The sequence below is a fragment of the Kogia breviceps genome, chromosome 7 (assembly GCF_026419965.1).
Source record: "Kogia breviceps isolate mKogBre1 chromosome 7, mKogBre1 haplotype 1, whole genome shotgun sequence".
NCBI classification, from domain to species: Eukaryota; Metazoa; Chordata; class Mammalia; order Artiodactyla; family Physeteridae; genus Kogia; species Kogia breviceps.
The window spans coordinates 31,141,615-31,157,844 of record NC_081316.1 but is presented as its reverse complement, the minus strand read 5'-3'; the positions used below and the strand labels follow the sequence as shown (position 1 = coordinate 31,157,844).

The 16,230-nt window shown below is 37.8% G+C and overlaps 1 protein-coding gene across 1 annotated transcript in view; it reads left to right on the top strand.

The window, feature by feature from the left end:
- BBOX1 (gamma-butyrobetaine hydroxylase 1) overlaps positions 1 to 15,078 on the top strand; it is a 69,439-nt gene extending 54,361 nt beyond the window's left edge. Inside the window, exons 6-7 of the mRNA XM_059070751.2 lie at positions 13,022 to 13,188; positions 14,918 to 15,078. Of these exons, the coding sequence (XP_058926734.1) occupies positions 13,022 to 13,188; positions 14,918 to 15,078 (328 nt within the window). The remainder of the gene's footprint in view (positions 1 to 13,021; positions 13,189 to 14,917) is intronic.
- The last annotated feature ends 1,152 nt before the right edge of the window (positions 15,079 to 16,230 follow it).

The window sequence follows — 16,230 nt, the reverse complement described above, 5'->3', positions numbered from 1 at the left end:
CAATCACAAGTCAGGAAATTGAAACTGTGATTAAAAATCTTCCAACAAACAAAAGCCCTGGACCAGATAGCTTCACATGAGAATTCTATCACACATTTAGAGAAGAGCCAACACCCATCCTCCTCAAACTCTTCCAAAAAATTGAAGAGGAAAGAACACTCCCAAACTCCTTCTATGAGGCCATAATCACCCTGATACCAAAACCAGACAAAGATACTACCAAAAAAAGAAAATTACAGACCAATATCACTCATAAATATACATGCAAAAATCCTCAACAAAATACTAACAAACAGAATCCAACAACACATTAAAAAATCATACACCATGACCAAGTGGAATTTATCCCATGGCTGCAAGGATTCTTCAATATATGCAAATCAGTCAATGTGATACACCATATTAACAACTTGAAGAATAAAAACCATATGATCATCTCAATAGATGCAATAAAAGCTTTTGACAAAATTCAACACCCGTTTATGATAAAAACTCTCCAGAAAGTGGGCAAACAGTGGGAACTGCCTCAACATAATAAAGGCCATATACGACAAACCCACAGCAAACATCATTCTCAATTGTGAAAAACTGAAAGCATTTCTCTAGATCAGGAACAAGACAAGGATGTCCACTCTTGCCACTATTATTCAACATAATCTTGGAAGTCCTAGCCATGACAATCAGAGAAGAAAAAGAAATTAAAGGAATACAACTGGAAAAGAAGAAGTAAAACTGTCACTATTTGCAGATGATGTGATACTATACATCGATAATCCTAAAGATGCCACCAAAAAACCACTACAGCTAATAAATGAATTTGGTAAATTTACAGGATACAAAATTAATGCACAGAAATCTCTTGCAATCCTATACACTAACAATGAAAGATCAGAGGGAGAAATTAAGGAAACAATCCCATTCACCATTGCAAAAAAAGAATAAAATACCTAGGAATAAACCTACCTATTAAGGTAAAAGACCTATACTCAGAAAAATATAAGACACTGATGAAAGAAATAAAAGGTGATACAAACTGATGGAGAGATATACCATGTTCTTGGATTGGAAAAAACAATATTGTGAAAATGATTATACTACCCAAAGCAATCTACAGATTCAACACAATCCCTATCAAATTACCAATGGCATTTTTTTACAGAACTCAAACAAAAATCTTAAAATTTGTATGGAGACACAAATGACCAGAATAGCCAAAGCAGTCTTTAGGGAAATAAACGGAGATGGAGGAATCAGACTCCCTGACTTCAGACTTTACTACAAAGCTGCAGTAATCAAGACAGTATGGTACTGGCACAAAAACAGACATATGGATCAATGGAACAGGATAGAGACCCGAGAGATAAACCCATGCACCTATGGCCAACTAAACTATGACAAAGGAGGCAAGGATATATAATGGAGAAAAGAGAGTCTCTTCAATAAGTGGTGCTGGGAAAACTAGACAGCTACATGTAAAAGAATGAAATTGGAACACTCCCTAACACCATACACAAAAATAAGCTCAAAATGGATTAAAGACCAAAATATAAGACTGGACACTATAAAACTCCTAGAGGAAAACATAGGAAGAACACACTTTGACATAAATCACAGCAAGATCTTTTCTGACCCACCCACTGGAGTAATAGAAATAAAACCAAAAATAAACAAATGGGAACAAATGAAACTTAAAAGCTTTTGCACAGAGTGAAGTCAGAAAGAGAAAACAAATAGCATATATTAAAGCATATATGTGGAATCTAAATAAATGGTACAGCTGAACCAGTTTGCAATACAGAAATCAGACACAGATGTAGAGAACAAACGTATGGACAAAAAGAGGGAAAAGCAGTGGGATGGGGGGGATGAATTGGGGTATTGGGATTGACATACATACACTAATATGTATAACATGGGTAACTAATAAGAACCTGCTTTATAAAAAATAAAATATAATAAAATTCAAGAAAAAAGAGAAAATAAATGGTAAGATTGTAGATATAAACATGACCTTATCAATAATGACATTAAATATAAATGGGCTAAATACAACAATTTTTTTTAAAGTTACCTTAAAATCCCATGACAAGTTACCATTTTGTTGTGACACAATATGGTTGCAGACTCTTCAGGGCTAAAGAACAGAGGCAAAACAAAAACGAAAAGAAAAATAAACTTAGCTATTGGTGAGATTTTTTTTTTAACAGCTTTACAGAGTATAATTGCTTTACAGTGGTGTATTAGTTTCTGCTTTATTACAAAGTGAATCAGCTATACATATACATATATCCCCATATCTCCTCCCTCTTGCGTCTCCCTCCCTATCCCACCCCACTATGTGGTCACAAAGCACCAAGCTGATCTACCTGTACTATGCAGCTGCTTCCCACTAGCTATCTATTTTACATTTGGTAGTATATGTAAGTCCATCACTCTCTCACTTCATCCCAGCTTACCCTTCCCCCTTCTCGTGTCCTCAAGTCCATTGTCTACGTCTGCATCTTTATTCCTGTCCTGCCCCTAGGTTCTTCAGAAACATTTTTTTTTGTTTTACATTCCATATATATGTGTTAGCATACGGTATTTGTTTTTCTCTTTCTGACTTACTTCACACTGTATTAAAGGCTCTAGATCCATCCACCTCACTACAAACAACTCAATTTTGTTTCTTTTCTAATATTCCATTGTATATATGGCCTCATCTTCTTTATCCATTCATGTCAGTGGACACTTAGGTTGCTTCCATGTCCTGGCTATTGTAAATAGAGCTGCAATGAACATTGTGGTACATGACTCTTTTTGAATTATGGTTTTCTCAGGGTATATGCCCAGTAGTTGGATTGCTGGGTCATATGTAGTTCTAGTTTTAGTTTTTTAAGGAACCTCCATGCTGTTCTCCATAGTGGCTGTATCAATTTACATTCCCACCAACAGCCCAAGAGGGTTCCCTTTTCTCACACCCTCTCTAGCGTTTATTGTTTGTAGATTTTTTGATGATGGCCATTCTGACTTGTGTGAGGTGATACCTCATTGTAGTTTTTGATTTGCATTTCTCTAATGATTTGTAATGTTGAGCATCCTTTCATATGTTTTTGGGCAATCCGTATATCTTCTTTGGGGAAAAGTCTATTTAGGTCTTCTGCCCATTTTTGGATTGGGTTGTTTGTTTTTTTGATATTGAGCTGCCGGAGCTGCTTGTATACTTTTGAGATTAATCCTTTGTCAGTTGCTTCGTTTGCAAATATTTTCTCCCATTCTGAGGGTTGTCTTTTCATCTTGTTTATGGTTTCCTTTGCTGTGCAAAAGCTTTGAAGTTTCATTAGGTCCCATTTGTTTATTTTTGTTTTCATTCCCATTTCTCTAGGAGGTGGTTCCAAAAGGATCTTGCTGTGATTTATGTCATAGAGTGCTCTGCCTATGTTTTCCTCTAACAGTTTTACAGTGTCTAGCCTTACATTTAGGTCTTTAATCCATTTTTGAGTGTATTTTTCTGTATGGTGTAGGGAATGTTCTAATTTCATTCTTCTACATATAGCTATCCAGTTTTCCCAGCACAACTTATTAAAGAGGCTGTCTTTTCTCCATTGTATATTCTTGCCTGCTTTATCAAAAATAGGTGACCATATGTGCATGGGTTTATCTCTGGGCTTTCTATCCTGTTCCATTGATTTATATTTCTGTTTTTCTGCCAGTAACATACTGTCCGGATGACTGTAGCTTTGTACTATAGTCTGAAGTCGGGGAGTCTGATTCCTCCAGCTCCACTTTTCTTTTTCAATATTGCTTTGTTATTCTGGGTCTTTTGTGTTTCCATACAAATTGTAAAATGTTTTGTTCTAGTTCTGTAAAATATGCCATTGTTAGTTTGATAGGGATTGCATTGAATCTGTAGATTGCTTTGGGTAGTATAGTCATTTTCACAACTTTGATTCTTCCAATCCAAGAATATGGTATATCTCTCCATCTGTTTGTACCATTTTTAACTTCTTTCATCAATGTCTTATAGTTTTCTGCATACAGGTCTTTTGTCTCCTTAGGTAGGTTTATTCCAGGTATTTTATTCTTTTGGTTGTAATGGTAAATGGGAGTGTTTCCTTAATTTCTCTTTCAGATTCTTCATCATTAGTGTATAGGAATGAAAGAGATTTCTGTGCATTAATTTTATATCCTGCCATTTTACCAAATTCATTGATTACCTCTACTAGTTTTCTGGTCCATCTTTAGGATTCTCTATGTGTGGTATCATGTCATCTGCAAATAGTGACAACTTTACTTCTTCTTTTCCAGTTTAGATTCCTTTTATTTCTTTTTCTTCTCTGATGGCTGTCACTAAAACTTCCAAAACTATGTTGAATAATAGTGGTGAGAGTGGGCAACCTTGTCTTGTTCCTGATCTTAGTGGAAATGGTTTCAGTTTTTCACCATTGAGAGTGATGTTGTCTGTGAGTTTGTCATATATGGCCTTTATTATGTTGAGGTAAGTTCCTCTATGCCTACTTGCTGGACAGTTTTTATCATAAGTGGGTATTGAATTTTGTTGAAAGACTTTTCTCCCTCTATTGAGATGATCATATGGTTTTTCTCCTTCAGTTTGTTAATATGGTTTATCACATTGATTGATTTGCATATATTGAAGAATCCTTGCATTCCTGGGATAAACCCCACTTGATCATGGTGTATGATCCTTTTAATGTGCTGTTGGATTCTGTTTGCTAGTATTTTGTTGAGGATTTTTGCATCTATGTTCATCAGTGATATTGGCCTATAGTTTTCTTTCTTTGTGACATCATTATTATTATTTTTTTTTTTCGGTACGTGGGCCTCTCACTACTGTGGCCTCTCCCATTGCAGAGCACAGGCTCCAGATGCGCAGGCTCAGTGGCCATGGCTCTCGGCCCAGCTGCTCCGCAGCATGCGGGACCGTCCCGGACCGGGGCTCGAACCTGTTTCCCCTGCATCGGCAGGTGGACTCCCAACCACCGCACCACCAGGGAAGCCCTCTTGTGACATCTTTGTCTGGTTTTGGTATCAGGGTGATGGTGGCCTCATAGAATGAGTGTGGGAGTGTTCCTCCCTCTGCTATATTTTGGAAGAGTTTGAGAAGGATAGGTGTTAGCTCTTCTCTAAATGTTTGATAGCATTCGCCTGTGAAGCCATCTGGTCCTTGGCTTTGTGTGTTGGAAGATTTTTAATCAGTCTCAATTTCACTGTTTGTGATTGGTCTGTTTATATTTTCTATTTCTTCCTGGTTCAGTCCCTGAAGTTTGTGCTTTTCTAAGAATTTGTCCATTTCTTCCAGGCTGACCCCTTTACTGGCATACAATTGCTTGCAGTAATCTCTCATGATCATTTGTATTTCTGCAGTGTCAGTTGTTACTTCTACTTTTTCATTTCTATTTCTATTGATTTGAGTCTTCTCCCTTTTTTGCTTGATGAGTCTGCCTAATGGTTTATCAATTTTCTTTATCTTGTCAAAGAACCAGATTTTAGTTTTATTCATCTTTGCTACTGTTTTCTTCATTTCTTTCTCGTTTATTTCTGATCTGATTTTTATGATTTCTTTCCTTCTGCTAACTTTGGGTTTTTTTGGTTCTTCTTTCTCTAATTGCTTTAGGTGTACGGTTAGGTTGTTAATTTGAGATGTTTCTTGTTTCTTGTGGTAGGATTGTATTGTTATAAACTTCCCTCTTAGAACTGCTTTTGCTGCATCCCATGGGTTTTGGGTCGTCATGTTTTCATTGTCATTTGTTTCTAGGTATTTTTTTATTTCCTCTTTGATTTCTTCAGTGATCTCTTGGTTATTTCGTAGTGCATTATTTAGTCTCCATGTGTTTGTATATTTTACAGATTTTTTTCCTGTAATTGATATCTGGTCTCATAGCATTGTGGTTGGAAATGATACTTGATATGATTTCAATTTTCTTAAATTTACCAAGGTTTGATTTGTTACCCCAGTTATGATCTATCCTGGGGAATGTTCCTTGAGCTCTTGAAAAGAAAGTGTATGCTGTTACTTTGGGATGGAATGTCTTATAAATATCAATTAAGTGCATCTTGTTTAATGTACCATTTAAAGCTTGTATTTCCTTATTTATTTTCATTTTAGATGATTTGTCCATTTGTGAAAGTCGGGTGTTAAAGTCCCCCACTATGATTCTGTTACTGTCAATTTCCCCTTTTGTGGCTATTAGCATTTGCCTTATATATTGAGGTGCTCCTTTTTTGGGTGCATAAATATTTACAATTGTTATATCTTCTTCTTGGCTTGATCCCTTGATCATTATGTAGTATCCTTCTTTGTCTCTTGCAATAGTCTTTATTTTAAAGTCTATTTTGTCTGATATGAGAATTGCTACTCCAGCTTTCTTTTTATTTCCATTTGCATGGAATATCTTTTTCCATCCCCTCACTTTCAGTCTGTATGTGTCCCTAGGTCTGAAGTGGGTCTCCTGTAGACAGCATATATACAGGTGTTATTTTTATATTCATTCAGCCAGTCTATGTCTTTTGGTTGGAGCATTTAATCCATTTACATTTAAGGTAATTATCAATATGTATGTTCCTAGTACCATTTTCTTAATTCATTTGGGTTTGTTATTGTAGGTCTTTTCCTTCTCTTGTGTTTCCTGCCTAGAGAAGTTCCTTTAGCATTTGTTGTAAAGCTTGTTTGGTGGTGCTGAATTCTCTTAGCTTTTGCTTGTCTGTAAATGTTTTAATTTCTCTGCCAAATCTGAATGAGATCCTTGCTGGGTAGAGTAACCTTGATTGTAGGTTTTCCCTTTCATCACTTTAAATATATCGCGCCACTCCCTTCAGGCTTGTAGAGTTTCTGCTGAAGGATCAGCTGTTAACCTGATGGGGATTCCCTTGTGTGTTATTTGTTTTTTTTCCCTTGCTGTTTTTAGTATTTTTTCTTTGTATTTAATTTTTGATAGTTTGATTAATATGTGTCTTGGCATTTTTATGCTTGGATTTATCCTGTATTTGACTCTCTGTGCTTTCTGGACTTGATTAACTATTTCCTTTCCCATATTAGGGTAGTTTTCACTATAATCTCTTCAAATATTTTCTCAATCCTTTTTCTCTTCTTCTTCTGGGATCCCTATAATTCAAATGTTGGTGAGTTCAATGTTGTCCCAGAGGTCTCTGAGACTGTCCTCAACTGTTTTTATTCTTTTGTCTTTATTCGGCTCTGCAGTAGTTATTTCTCCTATTTTATCTTCCAGGTCAGTTGTCCGTTTCTCTGCCTCAGTTATTCTGCTACTCTTTCCTTCTAGAGAATTTTAAATTTCATTTATTGTTTTGTTCATCATTGTTTGTTTGCTCTTTAGTTCTTCTAGGTCCTTGTTACACGTTTCTTGTATTTTCTCCATTCTATTTCCAAGATTTTGGATCATCTTTACTATCAATACTCTGAATTCTTTTTCAGGTAGACTGCCTAATTCCTCTTCATTTGTTTGCTCTGGTGGCTTTTTACCTTGCTCCTTCATCTATTCTGTGTTTCTTTGTCTTCTCATTTTGCTTAACTTACTGTGTTTGCAGTCTCCTTTTCGCAGGCTGCAGGTTCATAGTTCCTGTTCTTTGTGGTGTCTGCCCCCAGTGGCTAGGGTTGGCTCAGTGGGTTTTGTAGGCCTCCTGGTGGAAGGGACTAGTGCCTGTGTTCTGGTGGTTGAGGCTGGATTTGTCCTTCTGGTGGGCAGGTCCACATCCAGTGGTGTGTTTTGGGGTATCTGTGACCTTATTATGATTTTAGGCAGCCTCACTGCTAATGGGTGAGGTTGTGTTCCTGTGTTTCTAGTTTTTTGGCATAGGATGTCCAGCACTGTAGCTTGCTGTTTGTTGAGTGGAGTTGGGTCTTATTGTTGAGATGGAGATCTCTGGGAGAGCTTTCACCATTTGATATTATGTGGAGCCAGGAGGTCTCTAGTGGACCAATGTCCTGACCTCAGCTCTCCCACCTTCTTGGCTCAGAAGTAAAGGAAGAAAAAAAGAAAGAAAGATAGGAGAAAAATAAATAAAATAAAATAAAGTTATTAAAATAAGAAATAATTATTTTAAATAAAATAATTTAAAAGTAATTTAAAAAGAAAAAAAAGAAAGAAAGAAGAGAGCAACCAAATGAAAAAACAAATATACCAATGACAACAAGTGCTAAAAACTATACTAAAAAAAAAAAAAAAACAATGGACAGCCAGAAGCCTAGGACAAATGGTCAAATCAAAGCTATAAGACAAAATCACACACAGAAGCATACACATACACATTCACAAAAAGAGAAAAAGGAGAAAAATATATATATATCATTGCTCCCAAAGTCCACTGCCTCAATTTGGGGATGATTCGTTGTCTATTCAGGTATTCCACAGATGCAGGGTACATCCAGTTGATTGTGAATATTTAATCCGCTGCTCCTGAGGCTGCTGGGAGAAATTTCCCTTTCTCTTATTTGTTGGCACAGCTCCTGGGGTTCAGCTTTGGTTTTGGTCCCGCCTCTGTATGTGGGTTGCCTGAGAGCATCTGTTCTTCGCTCAGACAGGACAGGGTTAAAGGGGCAGCTGAATCGGGGGCTCTGGCTCACTCAGGCCAGGGGGAGGGAGGAGTACGGATGCGGGGCGAACCTGTGGTGGCAGAGGCCGGCATGATGTTGCACCAGCCTGAGGCTCGCCGTGCGTTCTCCCGGGGAGATTGTCCCTGGATCCCGGGACCCTGGCAGTGGCGGGCTGCACAGGCTCCCGGGATGGGAGGTGTGGAGAGTGACCTGTGCTCGCACACAGGCTTCTTGGTGGCGGCAGCAGCAGCCTTAGCATCTCATGCCCGTCTCTGGTGTCTGTGCTGATAGCCTTGGCTCACAGCCATCTCTGGAGGTTGTTTAGGGGGTGCTCTGAATCCTCTCTCCTCACGCACCCCGAAACAAAGAGGGAAGAAAAATTCTCTTGCCTCTTCGGCAGCTCCAGACCTTTTCCTGGACTCCCTCCCAGCTAGCTGTGGCGCACTAGCCCCCTTCAGGCTGTGTTCACGCCGCCAACACCAGTCCTTTCTCTGGGATCCGACCTCCGAAGCCCGAGCCTCAGCTCCCAGCCCCTGCTCTTCCCGGCGGGTAAGCAGACAAGCCTCTCTGGCTGGTGAGTGCTGGTCGGCACCGATCCTCTGTGCAGGAATCTCTCCACTTTGCCCTCCGCACCCTGTCGCTGCACTCTCCTCCATGGCTCCGAAGCTCCCCCCTCTGCCACCCGCAGTCTCCGCCCGCAAACGGGCTTCTAGTGTGTGGAAACCTTTCCTTCTTCACAGCTCCCTCCTACTGGTGCAGGTCCCTTCCCAATTCTTTTGTCTATGTTCTTCCTTTTTTCTTTTTCCCTACCCAGGTACGTGGGGAGTTTCTTGCCTTTGGGGAGGTCTAAGGTCTTCTGCCAGCACTCAGTGGGTGTTCTGTAGGAGCAGTTCCACGTGTAGATGTATTTCTGATGTATTTGTGGGGAGGAAGGTGATCTCCGCGTCTTACTCTTCCTCCATCCTGAAGGTCTCCTTGAGTGAGATCAACTAAATATCTATCATCATAATTTGCTTTTGTTATTTTTTGCAATAACATTCTAGAATTTGGCCATTATCAAGGTCTCAGGGATATCCATAGAGAATATCAAGTGGTTAACATTAATTCACTTAAAATGTATTTTTAACAACAGGAGATGAAACAAAGATAGTTTTCAGTTAATCAAGGGCCTCGGCCCCCTGAGTGTTTGGGTTAATTTTCCTGGTGGTTAAATCTTTTAAGTCTTTTGACATGCTTATGTCCTATCTAATACAAAAAAATCTTGGAGGCTGCTGAGAAAGTTAAGTATCATGCAGTACAATAAAAAACAAAGTAACTAGGATGAAAATAATAGTGAGATTAAGCTATAGTGTTGCATCCTACTGGTTACAAATTTGGTCACATGAACACATCTCCTCTTGTTATCTGTGAGTTGTTGGTCAAGTGACTTATTCTTGCTAAGCCATGAAAAGGAGAATTGTCAGTATAAAAAAAAGTGATATTAATACTTCCACATAACAATTGTACTGGGAATTATAGAGATAATATACAGACAGCCCTGTCAAAGTGTCTGGATCAGAAAGGGCAGAATAAATTTTAGCTAGCCATAATTTTCATAATCCAGCACATTTACTGGTGATAGATTTTAATTTCAGCTCTGAGTTTCTAAAGACCAAAGCAAGGAGGGAACATAATCCGTTTGCAAGATTTGAGATGCTTTTAAAGTCTGAAATAAATTTTTCTTGCATAAAATGTGATGTGGTGGGCAAGACCATAGTGATATTATCACAACAAATTTACATCATATCTCTCAATGAGAAATAATATTTTAACCAACGAGGCGTATCCAAGGCATCCACTTGGATTGTAGGAGATGATTCTACAGTCTTTTACTTGGGTTCTTTTATTGGCATCACTGATGATGTTTTGCTTTTACTAATTTGCAGTCACCATGTTGCTTGTTTATGTTTAAATGCTTGTCCTTTATGCATAGCTAATACATAACTGGTTATTCCTCATCTTTGGGAGCTTTTTATCCTTCCTCAGCATATAACCCTGCATTAAGACCTTCCTTTCATTCTGTTTTTGCACACAGAATATCCTGCTTACTAAGATTCAATTTTGCATTTTAGGTTGATCTTCAAGATGCCAGCCACTCATCTCCTCTAACATTCTTCAATCCTCAGGATAACATCTTCTCTAGACCTCATAACTAAATTTACTTTCTATTTCTCCTAAGGTCATTACTGAGAATGCTAAATAACAAATTTGTTTCTTGTTTTCTCATACAGAAAGTAGACACCAGGTGAAAAGAGACAGAGGCTGTGTTACACACACTTACACACACAGAGAAATTGCTTGTTTTTGCCCACATGTGTGAACTCTGGGAAATGAAAACTTAATACAATGTACCATGGGACACACAATTCTGATGTCATGAGATTAATGAATCATGAAGTTCCTTTCAAAGATATGTGAGGATATATACATGGACTCCAAAAGAGAGAGCTCATAACTAGCATAACCATTCCCATGCAAGAATTACAGTGTTAGTGGAGGGGAAAAAAACATCCCCAGAGTGGCTGGGATGGAAGACCCCAAGAAGTTTCAAAGATGTGACGTACTTGTCAGTATCATGGAGGATGACACAAAGGGTGTCATTGGTATATGTATGGAAAATAATGCAGGGGGAGAGGAGGGAATGTGGGTCGGGAGCAGTCAGGCTAGAATTTTAAAGATAAGATGAAAAGGCAAAATGCCCTCAGAAACTGTGAAAGTTGTCTGAAACCAGCAGTATGAACACTAATGGGGCAATTGAAAGGCCAAGCACTGTCCTTTGTACCCCTCAAACCCAGAGGTCCACAGTCTCTTCTGCTGACTGACCTCTTCCTTGATTCTTTGTTCATAAGGCCACCAACTGCAGGCCACAGAGCATCATTTATCTATGTGGAGAAGATGGGGCAACAGGGGAGGGCTCTTCACTGCCTATTCAGTCATATTTGTATTTTATCAATATATATAAATTCAAGGTCTAAGAGCCTTTTTTGAAAACCTGTTCCTTTCTTACATTCTTTCCCTATATGGTTCAATATGTAGTTTTCAGTCACTATTCAATAAGCAAAGAGTTGCTGCTAATCACTATTTCTTAGAGTTTATCATTACACTTGCCATTGGCTCAGAGGATTGACTGTTAATCTGAGGCGCAAAGCACAGGGGCCCAGATAGCCATACTTTGTATACCACAGGCCATTGCATCCTTCCTCCCATAACCTAGCTTGTTGATAATGGTTCACTCTGTGTGAGCAGCCAGCTAAGTGTAATCTAGACCCCAAATCAGTGTCATCAACCCCTGGAACATGTGACAGTCTGTTAGGTTTGACCCATCAGTCAGCTGTTGGTTCACATTACCACCTCCTAAGCTGGCCCAGGAGTAATTCTTGGTACTTTGTCACCCTCCTTGCCCACCTTCAGTTTTTATCCATCCCTCCTGTACCTAAAGAAAAGGTAAAGTTGGTTGATGTTTTAGAACTCGATAAAAGTTCACCTTCCGAATAAGCTAAAAAAAAAATTTTGTCTCTTCCTTTTGTCTCTGTGTCTAAATGGTCATGCCTTGCTAATTATAAACAGCAAACTTAAATTTAGAAATAATGTTATCATTTCTTACATTGAAAACAGTATTATGTTACATTGTCATGATCATGATTTATATTCTAAGAATGAATATAGATATCACAAGTTTAGGATCTCCCAAGGTACTAAAAAGACCTTTGTACTCTCTAAATGTACTGAAAAAATATATACAAAGTTACATATGCAATAAATATTTAATAACTGCCTGTTGAATCCAGGATCTATGTTAATTGCTGGGAATACAATGTTAACTGACATTCAGTATCAGTCTACTAGAAGCCTATACACTAAGATACATAGTATAGATGGAAAGATCCAAAGAATGTACCTCAGGCTAGACTCTTCTTTCTCTGTGCCTCAGTTTCCCCATCTGTAAACTAGGGATTGAAATAGAACAGAGTATTTCCAATTTTTAAAAAACAAATTTTTCCTCCCAATATTGTTCCAGTAAAATCATATTTAAAACTTCCATAGAAGAAACATATAAAGTGATTGACCTATGAACTGTAACTTTAAAATATTTTAATATGTAAAAGCTACTGTTTTAAAGAATAAAGAATGAATTTATTTTCCTAAACAAACAAACAAATTTTAACTGGAATTTCTCTGAAACATTTATTTTAACTTAATTTGAGTCAATTCTGACACTTATGTAGTAAGATTTCAAAAAATTCTTGCTAAATGAATATGTGAAAAAAACAAATGAATACATTGTACCACAGATAACCTTAATATCTTCTGTACATGTGTTTGGATTCTTCAATATTGTATTTCACAAATATCTTCCAAGATGAAATGACCCTTACAAATGTAAATAGATACTTCATGACTTCTATATTTTAACTTTTTCTCTTTGAAAAATAGATTAGACGATAAAGGCCAAGTGGTTCGCATCAACTTCAATAATGCAACTAGAGACACAATATTTGACGTACCTGTTGAAAGCGTTCAGCCTTTTTATGCTGCTCTGAAGGAGTTTGTTGACCTCATGAATTGTAAAGAATTCAAGTTTACCTTCAAAATGAATCCAGGTCAGTGAACACATTTTCTCAGACAACTGAAAGAATGGATTTTCTTCAACCTTAACCATTTAGCACAATATCTAGAGCAGTGTTTCTCAAACCTGGCATGTGGAACACTAACAACAGAATCTTGGTGAGCAGCCAACTTGCTTAAATAGCAGACTCCTGGCCCCTACCCTTCCTCTAAATTGACCCTCCAGACTTTAAAATACTCATTTTAATGAGTTCCTAGGTAATCCTTAAGCACACAAGAATTTAATAACCTCTAACCTAAAGAATAAATATTGAAAGACAAGCTACAGACCAAATAAAATCTCATGTCTGATATGACGACTGATGACTTATATTTTCTATTTTGATAGCCAAACAATACAAACTGAAACCTGTACTTAATTTTTCTATCTTGGTAAATAAATAAAATTATCTCCATGAGCCTCACTCTAAAGTACACGAGTAGGTTTTACTCATTACACTTATCTGATCTGGCAAACGGTGCTACCTGAAATAAATTAGTACTTGAAGTATTCCAGCCACTTGGATAAAGGAGCAGAAAGCACTATGGTTTGTCTGGACCATCTCAATAAAGTGACATCAAACCTGAGGCTTATGACATCTAAAATAAAAGGCATAATTTCTCCCTCCTGCTGATTGGGCCAAGTAGAAGATACTTTTCATGTGTGACTACTTTTTGAATTGATCTTTGGTATAATAAGGTAATACTAGAAATCTCCATAAATCCGCTGCTATGAAGTCAACACCAAGTTGAGTTTAAGAGCAGTAACATGTAAAATGGAAATGCCATGGGAGAAAAATACCCCCAAAATAGGAGTTGGAATTCAAGCTTCACCATTCAATGGAAGTGTATCTCCTGGCAAGTGCCTCAGCTGCTCAGAGCTTCAGTTTTCTCATGTATGAAAATATGAGATAATACTCTCCTTTCAAGATTTTTATGAGGCATAGACATTATATACATAAAATAGTAGGAACATGAAAGACAAACCAAGAATGTCACTACCCTTATAATTGTTTGAAGCTGTTAAAGTAGAAATAAATACTTCTTAAGTCAGAGGGAAAAAAACAAATACCATATGATATCATTTATATGTGGAATCTAAAATATGACACAAATGAAACAGACTCACAGACATAGAGAACAGACCTGTGGTTGTCAATGGGAAGAAGGTTGGGGAAAGGGCTGGATTGGACATTTGGGGTTAGCAGATGAAAACTATTATATATAGAATGGATTAACAAGGTTCTACTATATATCACAGGGAATTATATTCAATATCCTGAAATAAACCATAATGGAAGAGAATATTAAAAAGAATGTATATATAACTGAATCACTTTGCTGTACAGCAGAAATTAACACAATATTATAAATCAACTATACTTCAATTTAAATAAAAAACACTTCTGAGTAAGAGATAAGTAACCATCAGGAAGAACAATTCAGAAGTTTTATACAAAGATAATACTTTAAGTAAGAATTATAAAAGTGTCTACAAGGGCCCCCCAAGCTATGTAGTTCAAATGTCAAAAGGTCTAAAGCAGTCTCCATTCAGTGGGCCTGACTTGTATGAAAAAGCAAATGTGCAGTTTTATGTAAAGAAATAAACATATTGCGTCTTGGTGTGAACCAAGTAGCAATGCTGTTTTGCAGTTTACATTTTCTAGCTCAGCAAATCATTTACACACAGAATTATATTCAAATTGAAAAAAATCTTTTGTCTAGGTGATGTGATTACCTTTGATAACTGGCGCTTACTTCATGGCCGACGGAGCTATGAAGCAGGAACTGAGATATCCCGCCATCTAGAAGGAGCTTATGCCGACTGGGATGTGATCATGTCAAGGCTTCGTATCTTAAGGCAGAGTGTCCGGAATAGAAACTGAATCTCCTGTCAATAGATTCCAGTGAGTGTATTTTATAAGATATGGCAAGGTTATTTGTCTTCACAGGCTATAAGCCATGTCAGTAACACATTAATTTCCTTAACACAACAGTTCTCTTTTCTTTGTTGTCATATACACTGCCAACTTTTTAGATGTTGTAGCCATGCTCTCTCGTTTTCAAATAAAGCATCTCTTCTGTCCAATTGCATATATGATCTAATTTCTTTTGCCCATCTGTGAGAGTCTCCAGAATGCCTTCAAATAGTTTTGTATCAAAGTCTTTCTTCAAGTAAGGCTTCTTTTAAATAAAGCTTTTGTTTCAAATAAAGGTTGTGTTTCAAATAAAACTTGTCTCAAAACATTTTTCTGTTCTGTTGCCTGGAGGGTCTCATTTTTCATGACTGCATATGACTGTCTAGCATGCTTGGAAAGAGGCTTCATATTTTCAAAGATCTCTTTTGTTTACTCTTATTACAGAATTACGTGACCCCAATTTCCAGACCTCACCAACCTGGTGATCTCAACATTTCTTTTAATACCTAAATTATGATACCAAACCCAAGAATATGCTAAATGAAAAGAAAATCTAGTTCCACCCTCCACTAAGTTGCTCTTGCCCTAAATAAATACTCTCAAGGACTGCCAGCATAGCTTACCCCTGTCCGTGGATCAGTTCCCCTCACTCCTTACCTTCAACTAATAACTAGAAAAGGTAGAACCAAGATGCATGCAACACTCGTAAGTGGACATGATGTTTGTTAACCTCTGGACAGCTTGACCTGCTGGTCTTGGCTTCTTATATGGCCACTGCCTTGCCTCCAGTGATGGAACACAGGTGTCACCACCAGCCATGAAAGTTCCACTCCAGTTGTGTCCAGTCCCTTCCCTACCTCTGCCAAAAAGGGGAGTCTCAGCATTTCCATTTGCTGAAATCCTGGTGGTACACAGATTTTTAGTCCATACATTTTGGGACCTAACCAAGCCTCCTATTTCAAAAGTCTTAATCACTGCCATCGCTGTAGAGCTCTACCTCTCACCTTAAGACCAAGTGAAAACACAACTTCCATCCATGCTTTAACTTTTGTTTCACACTCATAGTGTGCCCATGGCGCTGGGAGTCTGAATCAAAAGTGTCTTAGGCCTATGTCAGCA